The 21327-nt window shown below is 42.0% G+C and overlaps 1 protein-coding gene across 1 annotated transcript; it reads left to right on the forward strand.

Annotated features, from left to right (window-relative positions):
- The first annotated feature begins 4319 nt into the window (after window positions 1-4319).
- On the forward strand, window positions 4320-21122 carry LOC124798847 (probable cytochrome P450 304a1). Its single transcript, XM_047262378.1, has 9 exons — window positions 4320-4419; window positions 9727-9975; window positions 12063-12226; window positions 14343-14636; window positions 16664-16781; window positions 17155-17335; window positions 18564-18681; window positions 19163-19304; window positions 20950-21122. The coding sequence occupies exons 1-9, from the start codon at window positions 4320-4322 to the stop codon at window positions 21120-21122; spliced, it is 1539 nt and encodes a 512-aa protein (XP_047118334.1).
- Window positions 21123-21327: the final 205 nt, after the last annotated feature.

Raw genomic sequence — 21327 nt, forward strand, 5'->3', positions numbered from 1 at the left:
CATTAAGAACAGTAGAGGACCTATAGCAATTTTTAGGGAACTACAGACACCACTTCCGTTTTACTCGAAGACTGTTCGTCAGTTACTGTCCTTTCTTACATCTCGAATTCAGTTGCACAACTGGGACGATACTCCAATGCCGATCAACTTGATTGGAAGCGGCTTGCGGGGAACGTTATCACAAGACGTCTAGAAATCTGGAAACATGGAATCAATTTGAGATCCCCTGTCGACAGCTGTCATTAATTCATGATAATAAAGAGCTAGTTGTCTTACACAAGGGCGGTGTTTTCTGAATCTGTGCTAACTACTAGTCAATAGATAGTATGCTTCAAGATAATTCGTAAAGATCGAACACAGCCGATGTTCCGAAATTCATGAAACAGTTCACGTATTTGTGGTGTTTCATGCAGCTGTTTCGGCAGATATGCGTCCAGTTTTTATGAATTGACAGCCAAGTGGCTCGATGATCACAGCGTGAGCTTATCACGTCGCAAAATAGCGAGTCAGAACTACGACAGCCCCTGGCTCGGAATCCTTACGTCATATTAATCAGCAAGCTGGCTGCCTGCCCTTGTAGTGTTATCTGATAAAACGGCCTGACTCTGAGAGAGAGAGAGAGAGAGGGAGAGAGAGAGAGAGAGAGAGAGAGAGAGAGAGAGCGAGAAGCGAGAGAGACAGGAAGGCAACATGTGCTCGACTTGCAAGTCATGTGCGCCAGCGATAACAGAGATACCAACTACTTGTAAACAAATGAATGATTTAACAGACTTTGTCTCGCAAAGGAAGTACCGCAGTTTGATCGGATGACTTCTGCACTATGTTTACTCATCTGATGAAATGCAGAATTTTATAAATCTAAACATTTAAAGCAAGTTGTCAGTCCTTAGCCACTTTGAAATTTTATCAAGATATGACTTACAATCTCAGCAGGTTTTTCAGACACCACAACATTGTAGATAACTACATCTATTGTGAAAAGTCATATGTTACTATTAATGTTGTCTGCCAGTTCTCTATGATATGCAGTGTGATCATCGAGGACTGCCAGTACACTTCCCTGGGGCTTGCCTGTAGTTATGGGCACATCTGTCGATGACTTTTCCAACTTAGATTCATAGATTTAAAAGACGATTAGTACATTGTCAGAAGGGAAGAGATATGGCAAGGTCTGAATTGAGTGGAACAGTGAATAGGAATACAACTCAGAATTAGAAACAGGTATAACAAACGCCTGAATAGCGTTTTAATGGATGACACGAAATCAGAATGGTTTATAACAGACAGAGGGGTTCGGTAAGGAAGTGTGCTCTCTCCGTTACTCTTCAATATAGTCATGGACAACATCATAAGGATAGTTCGTCAAGAGTCAACAGCAAATAATACGAAAATCTTAGACTATTAAATAAAATATTAACAAGATTTTCCCGACTGCAACACTTTTAAATTTCAAACGAATGTTTGTTCCCAGGTACATGACTATATTGTACCTTTGAATACTTTTCCACATTTGGAAAAACTCTCGTTTTCCAAAGTAAGTTTTACAATTTCAGGCAAACACTGTAGTACACAGAAATTGAATATCATCATTTAAACATGGAATGAGAAAGTCTGAAAATTGTTCTAAGGTACAACAGTTTCCCCTGCGTGTGGGGAAATTGAATGCAGTCTGTACGTTCTTCTGTTCCACTGGGATGTGCATATTGACAGGTATGAATGAGGAATCAGAATTTTATGAGTTATCCTGTCACATGTCAAAAACCAGTTATTATCTAATATAGTTCTGATTGAAGTCGTATGTTGTAAAGATGATTTACAGACATCCAACTGTTTATTTACTGTATTGAAGAGTCTTCTTCCAGCCCAGGACAGTCTTTGAATGGAACACTGATTTGCGTAAACATACTAGATGGTGTCCAGAAGTTCTCGAAATATAGGCATGCTACAAATGACTCATAGGTTTTCGAAGGTGTGTATTTGGCAAGTTATTGCATATAAAATATGACTGATTCATGAATATGATCATAAATTCACTGGGTTTGCGTTTAACGCTCTACAAATGTTCTCAGTGTCACTTCGGTCACACAACACACGTTGATGTGGTAGTGAAGTTTCTCCCACTGGTCAATGGTCGTCCCAGCAACACTCACGTCTTCTCTGAGCTGTTCCGGTGTCCTAGGCTGTGGGGGTACATAAACACGATTCTTAATGTATCCCCAAAGGAAATTATCACTAGGCGTCTGGTAAGGCGAACTGGCGGGGGGAGGGGAGGCGGAAGGTGGCAAATGGACAGAGCCATACCATCTTCACCATTACGCCCAATCCAGCGATGCAGAAGTTCGTCGTCTAGGTAGCGACGAACATCGATGGTCCAGTGAGGGGTGCCCCGAGTTTTTGGAATATGAAATTCTCGTAATTAGCAGTCAGAAGTGAAAACAGTCACAACTTAAACGTATCGGAGTAAGAGGTACCGTTACAGTCTTCTCATGTAAGGAAGCCGACCCACACAGCTTCTTCTGTGACATGGCGCAGAAAATACCGAACTCAGTGAATCTCGTTCATGCGACACAATTTCATGTGGATGTTCAGTATACCTCATTCTCCCACTGTGGTGATTAACTTTTCCTGATAAATGGAAAGTTGCTTCGCCGCTGAGCATCAGATTGTAGGTGAAATGTTCATCCTTAAATGCTTTCTGCATTGCGGTGTGAAATTAAGGGCGCCAGCCTTAATCTTGCGGCATTAATTTTTACACGAGCTACAGATGGTACAGCGTGAAATATAACCACCGTCTCAAAATATTCTACACGGTTTGCTGCGATATTGCAACTTCGTGAATTGCACAGATCGTTGACTTTTTTGGACTGCATAAGAAACTTTCACTGTTCCACGTGGCACAGTTGGTCGACCAATGCTTCTCTGTTACAGAGATAGCGATTGTCCACAAGTTGTTGATACGACCAAATAGTGCTCTGTTTACAAGGTGGTTCTTTTCTAAAACTCATTGTGAATGCTAGCTGCAAAGCTGCCACCGAGAAATATCACACATCTTCCAACGCACAAAAACTCTTTTCCAGCTTTATCGCCATTTTGTTAAGGCGCTGCACTCCTAAGCCATATGGTGGACACCAAGCAAACTCGGAGAATTTATAGTTCTATTTATGCATAAGTCATATGTGTACATGCAATAATTTGGAAAAAAGATCGAATGGTTTATAGTAGCACTGAATATGAATGAAAATTATTACATCCTACCTAGATATTATATTGTATCAGTGCTGTATCCAAGGGAGTGAAGACAGCAACCCAATGTCTACGTCATTTTGAGATGGATCCTGGAAGTTAGTCTTTGCGAAACTGGAACTCGTGGAAGGAAGGTTATTGTGGAGAGATGGTTTAGCCACAGCCTGTAGCTTCTTTGAAGGAGTAGTAACGAAATGTGAGTGCTTGCCATGGGTCGGAAGAGCTTTATCCCACGAAAGACAAGTGTTCTGATTCGAGTCACAGTTCTGCACATTGTTTTACATTGTTAGGAAGTAGGAAATCAGCACACAGTAGATTGCAGAGTGAAAATTCAACCTGGAAAGAAGTGATTATTAGAGGAAATGACGAGGCATTGACAGTCAACAGACAAGACAGTAAAATGTCGACATAAAAGTTTTCTGATTGTGGGACCGCGTCATAATGTATAAAACTACTACTGCCGGATAAAAACCAAGGTTTCAGCCACTGTTACAGCAGCCTTCTTCTGGGTCCAGCAGCAGTGGTTTTATACATTATGACGCTGTACCATGCCCAGCAAACTTTCATGTCGACTGACTCTGGTCTCGGAAGCCTAAACAATTGTAAGACTAAAATGTGTCATTAATTACCTTCAGGGAATTGGCTTTAAAGAAGATGTCATTTACCCCGCATCTGAATTGTGCCGTTTCATTTGATACGTAAGATTTCCTGATGATGTATCAGAGTACATGTATTTGTACCGAATCATGACGACATTCCGTCACTGCAGATTGTTGTTGTTGTGTGATGACGCGAAGTTTTGTGGGAGTACCTTTCCAGTGAGAGATGTGCCGAGTCACGACACATGGCGGTGTGGGCGTGGCCTCCGAGAGGCGGGGCATCGTTATCTCGGAGGGGCCTCATGGTGTGGGAAGCGAGTGTCGCGATGCTTAATAAGCAGCTGAGGGGGTCCATGTGGTCAGAAGGCAGAAAGAAAGCAACATCACTAGTTTTCTGCCTGTACATCTAGCGTGATCAGGGAACACGAGGACCTCCGGTGAAGAATCGACGGAGCCTGAAGACCGAGACCTACCAGAATGTCGCCTCTCGCTCTTCTCCTGTGTGGGGTGATCGTCGTGCTGCTGCTGATTTTGCTAGTCAGGACCGCGTACTCCAGGCCCGATAACTTCCCTCCAGGTACGTACTTCCTGCTATCTTTCTATATTAAGAGGCTGATCACTGGATCACAGCTTTGGTTTCATCTGCCTCCATTGTGCACATAATACATGGAAATAGCCGGAATCTGTCAATGGCCAGTTACTTAGCCTACACGCACCATGTGTGGCCAATAATGATCTCCATATTTTCACTACACTGTTGATGCACTATTTACTTCCCTTCGTAAGGTGAACTCCAGTCATTACTAAACAAGATACGATCATACAGAGTCTCTCTGCAAATATGTAGGTCCCTCAATATGGCTATACTCATTTGTATCGTGGTGTCACTGCACACAGTTCGGTGTTACCTAGCACCTAAATCTACATCTACATGCTTACTCTGCAATTCACACATAAGTGCCTGGCACAGGTTTCAGGATACAGGTTTTGAGCTTGGACACCCACGGAGTGTCCATGGAAATTACTGTATCCCAAAACATATCTAGTTAACGGTTTTAATATTTTACTTGAGAAAAGCTGCACAGCCGAAACGACAGAGTACACAGAATAAAATTAAAATGGAAGTAAATAACAGCCGGAGCAGGAAACTTGATTCTTTCAAAAAGATAGTGGATTCTTCGTACTAACACTATCGCCCCATTCTGAGAATGTATCTCTGTTTATTTCTAACAGTCTCTCCATATTATAAATTAAAGTCCTCCATCGCGATTTTCTATCTGTGCCATATGGTTACCCACAGGTTTTGAAATTCTTTTCACTAGAAGATAGACTGACAACACCAGAGAAGTCGTACAGATACTTATTGCTGTCCATGTGACGCTGCTTGTTAATGCATTAAATCGTACTCAGACATCCTCTAATACATCTACGTGGATTTAATTTCTGAGACTCTCTAACGACATCCCAGTGGGCAACCTGTTTTCTCCTCCCACAGCAAAAAATTTTATTAGTTTTTCCTGATCAAGTGTTTCTATTCTGTTTCGACAAGCAGTGAAACGGTTTGCACCTGCAGTATTATTTAGGTATGAGAGAGAGTGTTGTTTTTCTTCACTGTTACTATAACATCGTGTTTAATTCGTTGTACACAGAAATAGTACAACATTAAGGTGTCTTTTATGGCACCTCGTGGCACACAAAATGATTTTCACTTCTTACGGATCTTATGTATGCACGGATGCAGAAGTTTCCGACACGCAGATGTAACTTCAGGTGACCTCTGGGAAATGTGTTGCGACCTTTGCTGCTCGTGTTTTACATTAATCACCTTGTAAACAGTGTTAGATAAGAGGAACTTCAATTTTTTATGGGTGATACAGTTAACCACGATAAAGACCCGTGTGGTAAAAGCTGCTCAAATACTCAGTCGGACCTTGACGAAATTGGGAATTCGTGGAGTTTAAATTTTCAGAAATGTAAAACCGCGCACTTCCCAAACTGAAGAGACGTAGTATCCTGAGATTGCAATATCAATGGGTCTCAAATGAAATTGTTCAGATCGTTTGCACACACCGATGCACCAATTTTATGGATATAAAGTGGAATGACCAAATAGGCTCAGTCGGAGTTAAAGGAAGTATCGGACTTCCTTTCGTTAGGAGAATACTAAGGAAATACGATCAGCTGACAATGGAGAGTGTTTGAAAATCACTTGTGCGATCCATTCTAGTATATTACCGAAGTGTGTAGGACTCACGCTAAGTAGAGCTGACAGCAGTTACTGAATGTATCCAGAGAAAGATAGCACAAATGGACACAGATTTGTTTAACACGTGGAAGAGTGTCATGAAGATTCTGGAGAAATTAAAATGGCAGAAGACAGGCACACACAATCCCGATTAAGTCTCCTTATCAACCACAAAGCCTAATTTTAAATGCTAAATGTTGGAGTGACTACAGCTCCCTATGCATCGCTCGCATTGGGATAGCGAAAACAAAATTAGTCTCATTACAGCGAACTCAGAGGCGTTTAGACATTCTTCCCCATTCCATAAGGGAATGGACCGAGAAGAAACCCTAATAACTGGTAGAATTGAAACTACGTTTTGTCGCGTATATAAAATGGTTTGCAGAATATGGTTGTAGCTGTAGTTGTAAATGAACTTACGTATTATAAAACAGTAACACCATAAACAACATGAGCAAAATATTTGTCTGCAACTTAAAATTGTAACGAAAACATTGCTGCCGGCACACATCATCAGAAGTCAACACTGTAAAATGTTGACATTTAGATTCCCCCATACTTGCTTACTAGGAAACTTCCCATCGCGCCACCCTCAGATTTAGTGGCAAAATGACCCACTGATCCGCTTCCACCTCTTCAAAAACGGAACACAGAACAAACATTTAAACAAGAAAGAAGTGCACTGATATTTGGATAAAGAAGGAAAACAGAAACAATGAACTGTTCAAGCTTAAGATTCGCAACATCTAAGAAACTGCAAGAACCATGGCGCTGTGGTTGTATGGGCACGGTGTTGGAATACAAAGAGAGAAATCTGTGTTCATCTCCCTTGTGTCCCATTTTTTTCACAAATTTATCAACTGTCCGTCCTATGATTGAAGTGTCTGTTCTCCTTCTGTAGTCTTAGAAATTGTCATACTATACGTTGGTTATACAGGGTGAGTCACCTAACGTTACCGCTGGATATATTTCGTAAACCACATCAAATACTGACGAATCGATTCCACAGACCGAACGTAAGGAGAGGGGCTAGTGTAATTGGTTAATACAAATCATAAAAAAATGTACGGAAGTATGTTTTTTAACACATACCTACGTTTTTTTTAAATGGAACCCCGTTACTTTTGTTAGCACATCTGAACATATAAACAAATAAGTAATCAGTGCCGTTTGTTGCACTGTAAAATGTTAATTACATCCGGAGATATTGTAACCTAAAGTTGACGCTTGAGTACCACTCCTCCGCTGTTCGATCGTGTGTATCGGAGAGCACCGAATTACGTAGGGATCCAAAGGGAACGGTGATGGACCTTAGGTACAGAAGAGACTGGAACAGCACACTACGTCCACATGCTAACACCTTTTTATTGGTCTTTTTCACTGACGCACATGTACATTACCATGAGGGGTGAGGTACACGTACACACGTGGTTTCCGTTTTCAATTACGGAGTGGAATAGAGTGTGTCCCGACATGTCAGGCCAATAGATGTTCAATGTGGTGGCCATCATTTGCTGCACACAATTGCAATCTCTGGCGTAATGAATGTCGTACACGCCGCAGTACATCTGGCGTAATGTCGCCGCAAGCTGCCACAATACGTTGTTTCATATCCTCTGGGGTTGTAGTCACATCACGGTACACATTCTCCTTTAACGTACCCCACAGAAAGAAGTCCAGAGGTGTAGGATCAGGAGCACGGGCAGGCCAATTAATGCGTCCTCCACGTCCTATGCAACGCCCGTCGAACGTGTACCTCACCCCTCATGGTAATGTACATGTACGTCAGCGAAAAAGACCAATAAAAAGGTGTTAGCATGAGAACGTAATGTGCTGTTCGGGTCCCTTCTGTACCTAAGGTCCATCACCGTTCACTTTGGATCCCTACGTAAATCGGTGCTCTCCGATACACACGATCGAACAGCGGAGGAGTGGTACTCAAGCGTCAACTTTAGGTTACAATATCTCCGGATGTAATTAACATTTTACAGTGCAACAAACGGCACTGATTACGTATTTGTTTATATGTTCAGATGTGCTAACAAAAGTAACGGGATTCCATTTAAAAAAAACGTAGGTATGTGTTAAAAAACATACCTCCGTGCATTTTTTTGTGGTTTGTATTAACCAATTACACTAGCCCCTCTCCTCACGTTCGGTCTGTGGAATCGATTCGTCAGTATTTGATGTGGTTTACGAAATACATCCAGCGGTAATGTTAGGTGACTCACCCTGTATAATATGAGTCATGTGGTAAGAACATATTATCGTCGCAAGTAAATGTGATGAATAATAATGAGAGCTGTCGAGATGTCGGCAACTGCCTTGCCGCAGTACCTACACCGGTTCCCGTGAGATCACCGATGTTAAGCGCTGTCGGGAGTGGTCGGCACTTGGATGGGTGACCACCCGGCCCGCCATGCGCTGTTGCCGTTTTTCTGGGTGTACTCAGCCTCGGGATGCCAATTGAGGAGCTACTCGACCGAATAGTAGCGGCTTCGGTCAAGAATACCATCATAACGACTGGGAGAGCAGTGTGCTGACCCTACGACCCCTCCCATCCGCATCCTCCACTGAGGATGACACGGCGGTCGAGATGCCGCATAGACCTCTAACAGAAATGAGAACAACAAATAAACGGGTGTGAACTATGTTACACAAAACAATTCAAGAGTCAAAACTTCCATAACGGAACGAAAGAGTCATAAGTTGTGTGGAGCAGTCGGAGATACGTACATCTTAGATCCCTTCGTTAAGCGTCGCTGTTACAAACGGACGTGCGCCACGACACAGATAAAAATCTGAATACAAACAGATGCGTCAATGACCAGACGAGCACTTCATAATTTTTTTTTTTTTTTTTTTTTTTTTTTTTTTTTTTTTTTTTTTAAAGTAAGTGAGGCTCGAGGGAGATTTGATCCCACATTCCCCCCTTCACAGTCGAACACCGAGACCACATAAACACGAAGAGATAGCCACTAAAATTTTCTCAGTGTTACATACTCGTATCTTTACCTTGGACCGCTCCCTGCCTCTGTTTTCCTTCTTTAGTCACAGTTCGCTATACGTTCTTCCTGTTTTCAAGCTTGGTCTGTGTTCATTTTTTGACGGGATATCCTTTGGACCATCTGACCACTAAATCTGAAGGAGTGCGATGGGCAGCTCCTCTTCGTGGTAAAATATGCTTATAATGTGGCTCACATGGTGTATAAATTATTTGCACGTTCCAATGATGTCAGAGAGTTCTTCAACTCCAAAATGTCCCACTACACGTTTCTTCTCCATAGCGTATATGTTGGCTTTTCACTTTCTATATAGTGATAGCATTTACTTTCGTTCTTGAAGATCTTCAGGTCCACAAATTGTAACTGAAACAGATTTGCGGTACTCCTCTGCCCAGAATTTTTCGACGTAAACTAAGTGTCCTCGTCTACCTTTTATTTAATGAAATAAGGATTGTCCTGTAGGTGCGTATACTGTTACATAAGCATATTGTGGTTTCAAACACAAGCGGTTTGATTATGTGCGTCACCTAAACAAAATGACATGTCTGAATGCAGTAGTTGGCAAGTCTGCTTCCAGCTCTGTTTCCGCTGTTACCTGCATGGCAGAACTCATTTCCAGTGTTGTATGTTACAGGGCCCCCTGCGCTACCAATATGGGGGAGCTACATCCAGATGTTGTTAGAGAACTACAAGTTCCCGTACAAAGTGATGGACGCCTTCACGCGCCGCTACAACTCCAAACTGGTGGGCTTCTACTTTGGGCCGCTACCCGTGGTGGTCATCAGCGACTACGAGGCTGCTAAGGAGGCCTTCAACAACCCCAGTCTGCAGGGCCGCATATCCAACATCGCCATCAAGCAGAGGATGCCGCATGAGGACCTAGGTAAGCACTGACTGCTACCTGCAGAAGGAAGTTTAACATTAATTTAATAGTTTTCTCTGTTTAGTTTCCAGCTTTACGCTCATGCAATATGGAAACATTCCATATCTGGTATTTACTTTTGACTTCAACCGTAAAAAAAGTGTAAGGTAGAGTCCCAAAATATAGCCGCCTTTTTTCTATCACTTGTTTGTCCATTAGAATGCGAGAAAAAGGAAGAACACATGCCCATTACACTCCCAAGTATGTTTACTATTTGTGCTAGTATCAAATGATGTAACAGCATTATGCAGAATGTAGAAAGTAATGATAATTAAAGAAAGTGGTTATTCTTTATTTATGAGAAATGTGATCCAAATAAGACCCTATGTGTTAAAGGTATGCAAAACTTTGAGAGTTGGCAAGAAAATCACTAAACACAAAAGAACTTGCAAAAATTATTTGATACTAGAAAACATCCGAGTATTGGCATTTACTTTTCAAACACAGAGTGTAAATAAATTTAGTTTCGTCCACTGCATATTTCGTGGCGTCGACAAAAGCACTATAAGCACTGAATTCATTTTCGTCCTTTGTTGTCCTGGGAATACAGTGCATTGCAGACTGGACATTTTTCATATTCACCGCCGTCATTTCCATCACCGACATCTTTTATGGGAGCCATATCAGGAGAACGGCCTGCATTACAGACTGTGATTGATTACCAAAGGTACAGTTGATGTGAAATGTGTTCAACAAATCCAAGGTAAAACAGACATGACTGACTTTCTATGGTTAAAAAACTGGACAGGTAACATTTATATTTGACAGTGAAGCACATTCCGTAACTAAAACGTAACAAAAACTCACCTCTTCTCCAAAAACAAAAAACAAGAATCAGGACTATCACAAAGAATGCTTCTAGTTTCATGCACTCCCCTTACTGGGACCCTCTGAAGACGACGCTTATACCGCACGATTGCACCATTTGCTAGAAAGTTTAGAGAGGGTGACCATATTATATTTGGCTTCTTTACACTTCACAAATCACTCACATTTCACGAATCTTGGTTTTAGGTGCAGGTCAAAATCGGAACATGTGACCACTTTCTTTCTAAATAATAAAGGTGCTTGTCAGGCTTCTTCAGTACGTCATGTTTCTTCGTTATCAGGTATTTAATTTTTAAAATAAGATCAAGTTAATGAAGAAGAACATGAAAAATGTCTTTTGTTCTTATTATTTTGGCCAACTGCTTTATTGTGTTCCCATACTACACTTATCAGTTGTTATAGCTCACCCATATTATAGCAAATAGGACAGCATCGGCAGCCCAACAGATGTTGTTGACCTTCTTCTGGGTACAGGTACTACGTGTCGTGAATCCTGAAGTGTAGTGAAGATTATGATACATTGGCTTGGAGACATGACAGCCAGGTCTTCAGTGAGTCCACACTGAAGTCTTTTATGAGCTGAGTCTTATCAATATTGTTGAAACAGAACAAAAACATTACAAAATAATGAAAATGTACAAATCTATACAAACACAGACACACACAGATGGAAATACCAAAATCATAAAGTAGGATAGCTTATGAATGATACTGGCTGATGACAGTATTAAAAACGTAAGATCCAGTCACTATTTAACACTTTACTGCCTGAAAGCCTAGGCTGGGTTCAGACGTGAAACAGTATTAAAAATTTTCACTGCATCTGGCTCGTCGTTAGCTAAAGAGGGCACCTCGCTGCTATGAATCTGCCCTTTCTCCAAAATAAGATCATCTTTCGCCAAAACGTATAATGGACATTGATAAAATGTGATGTACAGTGAACTGTAGGCCACAGGTTTAGAAACAGTGGCTTTAAGCTCTTGTAAGTGGCCAGTTTCCTATTTGAAAGGTTGGCACGTTTGCTTCGTTTCAATGGAGTGACTGACGTTAGGTACACCTTGGCAAATGGTCGTCTTCACACCCTCCCAACCACCCCCTCGCTCACAGTTTCGTGGCACATTATATTCCGTGTAATATCTCAACAGAGGTTCATAAACGAATTGCATAAGTTTCCTCAACGTCATATGAATGTTGACGAGGCTACGTTTGACGCTGTGCAGGCATAAACTTCAGAGTGGGCCCAGAGCTGATGGAGCAGCGTCGCTTCACGCTGAGGTACCTGCGGGACTTTGGCTTCGGACGTCGTTCCAACCACCTGGAATCGGAGATCGAGGCCGAGATGGCGGAGCTGGTGGAGCTCATCCGGGGAGAACGGCAGGATGAGGTGAGTCCCAGGAACAGCCTTCCTTCTTGCTAGCTGCACGCAACGTAGACAAGCAGTGGTGGTCGCACTCGTGATGTTCTGGAAATCTGTTGTATTGGTGATAATCTGTAATTACTGCAAGCGTTACGATAGTTCTTCACTGTAGTCAGTGTGCTTTAAACAAGTTAGTGGCAGTATCAGTACGTAGGATTATTACTGTTCACAATACATACATGTTACAAAAATGGAAGTACTGTATGTACGTGCTCCTGTGCGGTTTATTGTTCCACATCTCCTCCTAAACCACTGGCCCAATTTCAAGAGCATACACGTATCCCTTAACATTAGACAACAATCGCTGACGGGATAAAAATCAAATACCTATCGTAGCTCAGGATGTATGATATTGTACATACTGAGATGCGTGAAAAACTGCCGCATCATGCACGAAATTTTAATTCATTCACTCTTTACTACTAAGACATTCCTACAGACCAGTCAAGAAAATCCCTGATACCTGGCAGGGCTTTTGACAGGTTTGAACTCAGAAGGGCAAACAGCTGCAGGCGAAAACGATATCCGTCCACAGAGTTATGAAGAGGCGTTCCCATAAAGACGTTTAAAAAATCGCATTGCAGACACGCGAAGCAGGTGCGCAGAGCGTAAAAAATACTGCCCGGAATCATGTTTCTTAATTTGGATGCTGTTCTTATAGATTTGTAAATGACGCATATTTCATTGTACGACTGTTTCATAAGTAGAAAGCTGTTTTCACTAGTACGTGGAGACAAAATTTTTTCCTACTTCTCTACAAACACATTCTTTTGGCTTCCTTCTGAGTAACGTCGTAAGCTCCAGATGACTGTTTACAGAGCGAACTCTTACTAGATAGGACTGGGTGAGCAAAGAGAGAGGATTCAAGAAGAGCACTGCATTACGTCACATGTTTATTTAGTGATTTAATGTAAAAATTCCGAGAGCGCCATTCTTTTGAGAAGTCAGATAATCAATAGTTGTGTCCTTGTAGATTTGGATAACAGACAATGAAGATAAAATCAGACAGAAAATGTGTGTGAATTCCAAATGCACCAAACTCCTGAGGTCATCGGTCCATAAACTTACATACTACTTAAACTAAATTAATCTAACTGAATGCTAAGAACAACACACACACTCATGCCGAAGGGTGGACTCGAACCTCCAGCAGAAGGGCCATGCAATTAGTGACATGGCGCCTCTAACCACGCAGCCTCTCCGCACGGCTGAAATCAGACAGATTCAAGCTTATACGGAGATTTATAAAGAATATTTCTTTCTGCGCACCATTCGTGACTGGAAGTGGAAAGGGGGAATGTGCCAATGGTACACAAGGTACCCCTGTCACACTCAGTAATGAGGGTTGCAGAGCATAGATGTAGAATGACTAACTGCTCAGCTTGACTGCTCAGAAAGGTGGCTCCTTTAAATAGCGACCAGAAAAGCCATAACGGTCAAATTCAGCCATATAATGACCTCATATTGCAGCTGGGTACCTCATCGTGGTGTTGTCCAAGAGCCGGTCGTGGTGGCCGAGCGGTTCTAGGCGCTTCAGTCCGGAACTGCGTGACAGCTATGGTCGCAGGTTCGAAACCTGCCTCAGGCATGGATGTGTGTGATGTCCGTAGGTTAGTAATGTTTAAGTAGTTCTAAGTTCTAGGGGACTGATGACCTTAGATGTTAAGTCCCATAGTGCTCAGAGCCATTTGAACCATTTGTTGTCCAAGACAGAATATGTGTTAATCAGCTACACATGCTGCAGATGACTGTTCATACCTGCAACTACATTAACTTAACACCTGGAATGCACTGGTATGATATGCAAGATTGGAACTCAGTGGTTGTGTTCTGGACTGCCAATCAGGTGTAATGCACATTCTTTTTGGACTCTATTTTTGTTTAGTGTGGTGCTTATATAATCTTTGGCGGTAGCTTTAAGAACCATGAACTGGAAGGATTTTTTTCAGTTCTGTGTCATTTTTCTGAGCAGCTAATAGTCCAGCAAAGTGTAGCCCTTTCCATTTTATGAGTTTTGAACTTTTGTACCTAACTACATTACTGTAAGTGGCTTCCCTATGGGTGACTGGTGACGTTTCGACAGGTTGTGGTGCAGTCGTCATCAGGAGGAGACGGCAGCCGGCGCGTGCTGCTGCCTGATGCGCTGTTCCCCGGTTTCATCAACGGCTTCATGCCGGTGGTCGCGGGCAGCCGGCTGTCGCGGACAGCAGACGGGATGTGCCGCTACCTGGGGCACGCGGGTCTGCAGACGGCCAGGGCTGGAGACGCCACAGGCGGTTTCCTCACGCTGCACTCCGCACTGGCCTCCATCGCGCCCAAGATGTCAGGCTACCATGACACGGTCGAGTCCGCCGAGAAGATTCTGGCATACTTCCATGTGAGTACTGAGATACCCACCACTTTACTTGTCGGCAGAGGCAAGACTTCAAAAAGAAATCTAGAAAATCCAATTTAACTACAGCTGCCTTTAGCTGTTATGTAGAGGAGAGATGGGTATCCAACAGCAACTCTAGAAGACTCAAACAAACGGCAGAGAGACATAGAGAGGTTCGATGACTGGTGCAGGAACTAGCAGTGACCTTGAGCGTAAATATATCTACATCTACAGCTGTGTGATTACTCCATTTCACTCTTAAATGTTCTTTTGTGTTATCATATATATTGTATTTTGTTACTTTGGTCAACAAAGTATTTTGCCATTGAACCGAGCAGATTAGTCAATGAAATTTCGTGACTAGATCTCAATACAATGGAAAACATCTTCGTATTAATGACTCAACTTCCTTATCGTGTCACTGACTCTCTCACCACTATTTCGCGATAATGCATAATGGGTTGCCCTTCATTGAGCTTTATTAACGTCCTCCATCAATCCTATCTGGTAAGCGTCCCATACTGTGCAATAATTATCCAGAATAAGGGGGACAAGCATAGTGTATGCAGTCTTTTTCTTTGGTTTGCACGGCTTTTGGTTCACATTCCACACAAATGCTGTGTTAACAATTTAAGAGGTTCGTAATTTAGTCAATACTAATTTAGTTGGAACAATTATTCACAAATGGAGTAGGGTGTAGGCGGGGAAGGTGGGCTAGCCAAAGCTATTCAATTTCACCATTTCCAACCAACCCCTGGAAACAGTAACATACGTAAAGTAACCATCTGTATTGATAATATAAAACAAACTGTTTGAAAGAAGCAGATGTTTGAGTTTCATCGGAAAGATCTCAAACCAACATGATTCACTCTCGAGAGAAGAGGCTTATAAAACACTTGCTCAAATGAGGAGCGAATATTCTTAATCAGTCCGGACCCCTTACCAGTTTAGGTTAAATGGAGAAAACCCAAAGAAGAGAAACACATTTCATCAAGCATTCGTTTAGTTAGCACGAAAGCGTTAGTAAGATGTTCAACAAACTCCTAATGTACATGCTACACGAGAGACGTTGTGAGTAACGAAGAGATTTACTATTCCAAATCACAGGTTTCCGGAGGTGTCGGACAACTTATTACTTCCCCCCACACGTGTCTCGCTAAATGACCACGACGAGGAATCAAACAAGTTAGGGATCATATGGAGATGTATCGACAATCATCCTTCCAACGTGCCTATCGTGATTGGATTAGGAAAGGAGGAATAGATGATGTTAGGAGATGTACAATCTACTACGACATAAAGTGACTAGCGGATTGTAGATGTAGATGTATAATGTTCCTCCTGAAGTAGTAGGGCTTTCTGGCAAGAAATTCCTCCTCAGATTCTCTCCTGTCTACTAAATCCCCAGAAAAAACCATTACCCTGAGAATCTGATGAGAAAATTTAAGCAGATTTTGCTGAAATAACTGCTATTAAAGAGATGAAAAGCATTTCTCAGCAGATTCTTTTCCTGACGTATTTGACATTAATAATGTTCTCAATAGCATACCATTCTCACTTCACACGCCAAAACAGTGTCAACATAACTGACAAGATGATAACGCAATCCAAGTTGGCGAATTTTTTGCTTCTAAACAGAAGCTTTTGCCAAAAGGAATGCGTCTCATTCTTTCACCACAACATCAATTTTCTGCCCAACAGGGAAGTGTAGCTGTCCATCGGACATCTGTTTCGTTCGTCTGCCTGTCATTACAGACCAATAGGCGGCTGCTAGGACAGTATTTATACTACTAGTCTACCGTCTCAAAGACTTAAACAGACGTGAGATCCACTAGTTACGTATCTGAGACAATATCTTCACAATAAAATTTTTACACTTCATGCACTTCATTTTGCGGTATCCATATGTATCAATTCTGTATCTATAAATGGTAACTGAGTTGAGGCTGATAATGTAGAATAAAGTTAGGAATTGTTTTTTCTTCTCTGACAGAAATGTCACATAAATGACTATGTCTGTCTTTTTGCAGCAAGTGATCAAGGAACACGAGAAGACATACTCAGATGATCACATGAGGGACTTCATTGACAGATACCTGAGAGAAATAAAGGAGAAGAAGAAGACAGGGACTGACACAGTATATTCCAGTACGTACTAATAAACTTGCTCCTTTTTCTGTTAAGTTCTATCATAAAAGTATAAAAATATACAAATCACGTGTCTTATAAGTGCTGTCATTGAGGGTTCGAGGGGTGGGGGACTTCATGTCTGTCGACTTTCACTTGACAAAAACTATTGCTGTTGCTGTGGTTATTTCGATATCGTTAACACCTATGTTCGCCACAACCGTTGTTCTCCTCATGGAGCCCTTGCTCAATATCCATCATGAGCGCCTGGATATGTTGAGCTGTTGCTCGATCTTAGTACTACAAAACGTCAGCACATCATCCAACATGACATGTAAGATGCTCTGTTACATTTGCTATACAATGTGTCAACAGCAGTTGTTTGTGTTCGCAGCTGACCAGCTGGGGGTCACCCTGTTCGACACCTTCTTGCCAGCTTCCATGGTGCAGTCAACAGTGCTCTCGTGGGCCCTGCTGTACGTGGCCCGCCACCCAGAGGCACAGAGGCGAGCACAACTCGAGCTGGACTCAGTCGTGGGAAACTCCAGGCTTCCAAACCTCAACGACCGCCCCCAGTGAGTATGCACTAGACATATAGCCACTGGGTCACCCAAGTTGGCTAGTCGATACAACCCACCACCTACAGGTGGTGTCAGTCCAGCTGCAACAACTGCCTCACCAAAATAATTTCCACATCTCCTTCATCACATGTCACACGTCTTTACCACAGCTCATCAGTGTAGGGTTCTACGCAGAGTGCTAGTATTATATACAGTCACGCTCATGTTTTTCTTGATTGGACGATATCAGAAGAGACTGGAATTTGTTTGTGATGTGTAGCCCACTCTTCTCACCACCATCACCACCACCAAGGGCGTCTCCTGATTAACATCCCCAGTGGATGGACTACCAGCACACATTATGTGCTGTTTTGCACATTCCCCCCAGACGATTCAGACAGTCTGCTGATCAAGAACTGTAGAGCACCACCTACTCACTTTTCACAGAACGTGAGAGTTGGGCACACTGGCCTGCACTCTAGAGTAGCTGGGGTCACTTTTCAGAAAATGCTGATCAAGCCCCCATGCAGGGATGTCGATTTAGGTTTTAAATGTTTCCCAGATTTGATTAAGACAAATTCCAGTATAGAAAATCTGAAAAAGAATCTATCTGAACTACTGCCCTTCACTAACGACCACACTTCCGATATAATGTTAATCCTTTCTTTACTACCCAGACGAATTCTAGCAGTGAAAATTTTTAAATAACCCGCTTTGCCGTACAGTTACCCCTGATATGGTTACCGCTTCATCCTAGCTACCACGGTAATGGAGAAAGTTAATTATTATCGACTGATTACCTGAATATTCTGTGCTTTAATGCTTCAGGACAAGAATGGAGAGATGAATATGGAATAAAATTATCTGACTACCCTTAGAAACATATTCTCTCAGGAATTTGTAACCAGTCATATCCTTCTTCTCCCAAGGCCATAACTGGTAACGAAATTAGAATTACGTATTACATTAATTTTTGGGTTAAGCGTATCACATAGCGCAATTCTTTTCACAATCGATACTTCAATATATAATATTTTTCCAATATTTGCATTTTATACTGTTGAGATGACGTTATTTCTATGTACACAGAAACATACCTTGCACTCTTCAGATAATTCATTGTACAACCAATATACTCCCATCTTCCCATCATTCATCAAAGAGAGTTCTTTTATGTTTATAAGAATGTTATGTTTATGACAATGTTATGTTTAACATATTAACATCAACCTGTTGTCTGCAGCTTACCGTACACAGAGGCCATCCTGCGAGAGACGATGAGGATACAGACGCTGCTGCCAATCGGGATCCCCCATGCAGCTACAGAGGACACAACCCTACAGGGGTACTCCATACCAAAGGTCAGTTCACAGTCTCTGCCTCCTAATGGAATTCTTCATGTAAACCGTCAGAGGGAATCTCTACCACTGTTGGTCTCCTCTGTACCAAAGTTAAGCCAGGTACCTCTATCCCCTGTCTGGATGCTCCATACCAATGGTCAGTTAGAACCATTACTTCATATTGTAATGCTCCATACCAAAGGTCAGTTGGAAACATCCAGATCCTGTTGGGATACTCAGTAGCAAAGTCAGCTTTTGGTCTCTAGCTTCTGCTGTTTGGCGCAGGAAGACGAAGTATTTAAAAAGATTTGGTGCTGTGGTGACTATCATTTCATATTAATTATAATACTTTCATATTGAAAAACATTATTTGTACTTTACTAAGTCGGAGTTTGAGTGACATGTGGGATTTACAATATCTACAGAAGTCATGTGTGTATTACTTCTCTAAGCGTCACAGAGATAAAAATTTCTGTGTGCTGATTAATACATTGTGTTGCAGGGAACTGTGGTGGTGGCCAATTTATGGAGCATGCACATGGACAAGGGTGTGTGGGGAGACCCAGAGAACTTCAGACCAGAGAGATTCCTCAACAGCGACGGCACTCTGTGCACCAAGGACCTCACATTACCCTTCAGCACTGGTATGTGTTACCATGTCCTAGTAATTTACTTTCAGAGTGTTTAAGCGTATAAAATATCCAGTTTTTGTCGCTATATTTCAGCGTCTACCGATTGGAAAGTTGGTTGGCTTATGTTTCTTCTTAAGCCGATCTCATGGAAGTCGACAAGCAAGTGTGTGGCTGTTTTAGCACAGATGAAATTCAATGCAAGAATGTAGGTTTCTTCAGTTGAAACCCATTTTAATAACCTCCTTTTCAGTGTGTGGTTGCATGTGTGACTGGGCTGTCTGCAATAGCAGAAGAAACATTCTTCATATGACATAGTCACACCAAAAAGGATTTTACTGAGAAGGCCAAGAAGTAGTTCATGTTGTTATTTCTTTCCCGTAGAAAACACAAATTATGCCATTTTCTGTCTCTGAAAATAAGAAAAAGTCAATTTTTTTATTGCCATACAGGGTGTTTCCGTAAGAGCGTGCAAAAATGTAAGAGGACATAGGGAATGCTCTACTGACCAATTTGAGGTAGGGAGCTTGGGGTCAGAGAAGCCAGCTTAAGGAAATGTGGAAATAAACTAGTCTACCGCTTTGTCTAGCATTACTGTATTACCAGCTTATTTACAAATAACACAACACACGTAAAAGTTTACGCGTTCTGTACTGTTTATTTAGATGTACATTGTTTATTTCCTGTAAGGAAATAAGGAATGTGATCCTGATTACGAGGAAGTCATGATGGAAGTTTTGTTTACATTACTTGTCGATAACGAGGGTCTGTTGTCCCATGGCAGAAGGTGTTATGAATGAACAACAGATCCATTCATTACTCATTGCTGTTAAGTGACGTGTAGTACAATACGATGGAGCAGTACTGGTTCAGTATTTCCTGGCCTTTGGATCGGAATGGGAGGTCCTATTCCATCTCCTGCCAGGTCACCTGACCTGAATCCCCCTTTTTTATTTTCTATGGGGATATCTAAGGTCACTTGTGTATGAGACCCCAGTGGATACGGAGATGGGAATAGCTGCCTGTGATGTGATTCGAAACACGAAAGGGATTTTTGTCAGTGTGCGTCAGAATCTTATTCGTCACAGACGTGCTTGCACTGAGGATGATGGCAGTCAGTTTCAGCACATTTTGTAAGATACAATTCAAATGGTAGGTTTATTTTGTCAGTGATGGTTTTAGCATTTAACTAATGTAAATAAAAAAGAACACAGTTATGTGATTTCATTCCTATTATCTCCTTAAGCTGGCTTCCCTGACCCCAGATTCCTTACCTCAAATCGTTCAGTCGAGCATCCTCTATGTCTTGTTACATTTTTGCACGCTCTTACGGTAGCACCTTGTACATTAACCTTTTGCAAAACTTTATTAGCATTTGCTTCTGTTCCTGTCTTCTAATCAGATTAATTATAACATTTGTGTTGCCTGCAAAAATTATCACTTTTGTGCAACTCCCTTTTTGTTATCTCCATAGTTGGTAATAATTTTTTCACTGTCAGAATTATTCAGCAGCCCACTTTGATTTCTCTTCGTTGAATATGATTCAGACTAGTTGTGTGTGCCACCAATTTAATAAAACATGAGTTTTAATTTTATCTTTATTACATCTCTCTCGGTATGCAATACACATTAACCAGGAATTATTTGTATGTGTTCACAGGCAAGCGGGTATGCCCTGGGGAGACGTTCGCCCGGCAGAACATGTTCCTCATGCTGGCGGCGCTTCTGCAGAACTTCTCAGTCTGGGCAGACGGCCTGCCGCCTCTCCACTGCAACATCCCGGGGGCCATCGAGACCCCGCCTGCCTTCTGGGCCCAGTTTGAGACTCGGTGAAGGATCCCATCGCGACACTGTTGCCACACAATGACTTTTTTGATGCATCCCTCGTCAATAATGCTATAAAACACAAAAAAGTACATATTGTGTTCTGGTGTTAGTAAGAGGTAGCATGTCATGGACTCAGAAGAAGTCGTTATTTTTTACCTGTCTTCAATGAAGGCACATAAAGCTCAACATAGCACTGCGAACTATCATGGCA

Source organism: Schistocerca piceifrons, chromosome 5 (genome assembly GCF_021461385.2).
Source record: "Schistocerca piceifrons isolate TAMUIC-IGC-003096 chromosome 5, iqSchPice1.1, whole genome shotgun sequence".
NCBI lineage: Eukaryota > Metazoa > Arthropoda > Insecta > Orthoptera > Acrididae > Schistocerca > Schistocerca piceifrons.

Coding starts and splice junctions, on each gene's coding strand:
- LOC124798847 (XM_047262378.1), top strand. CDS start 4,320: ATGTCGCCTCTCGCTCTTCTCCTGTGTGGGGTGATCGTCGTGCTGCTG. Junction 9,976..12,062: donor GATGCCGCATGAGGACCTAG/GTAAGCACTGAC, acceptor GACGCTGTGCAG/GCATAAACTTCAGAGTGGGC. Junction 19,305..20,949: donor CACATTACCCTTCAGCACTG/GTATGTGTTACC, acceptor ATGTGTTCACAG/GCAAGCGGGTATGCCCTGGG.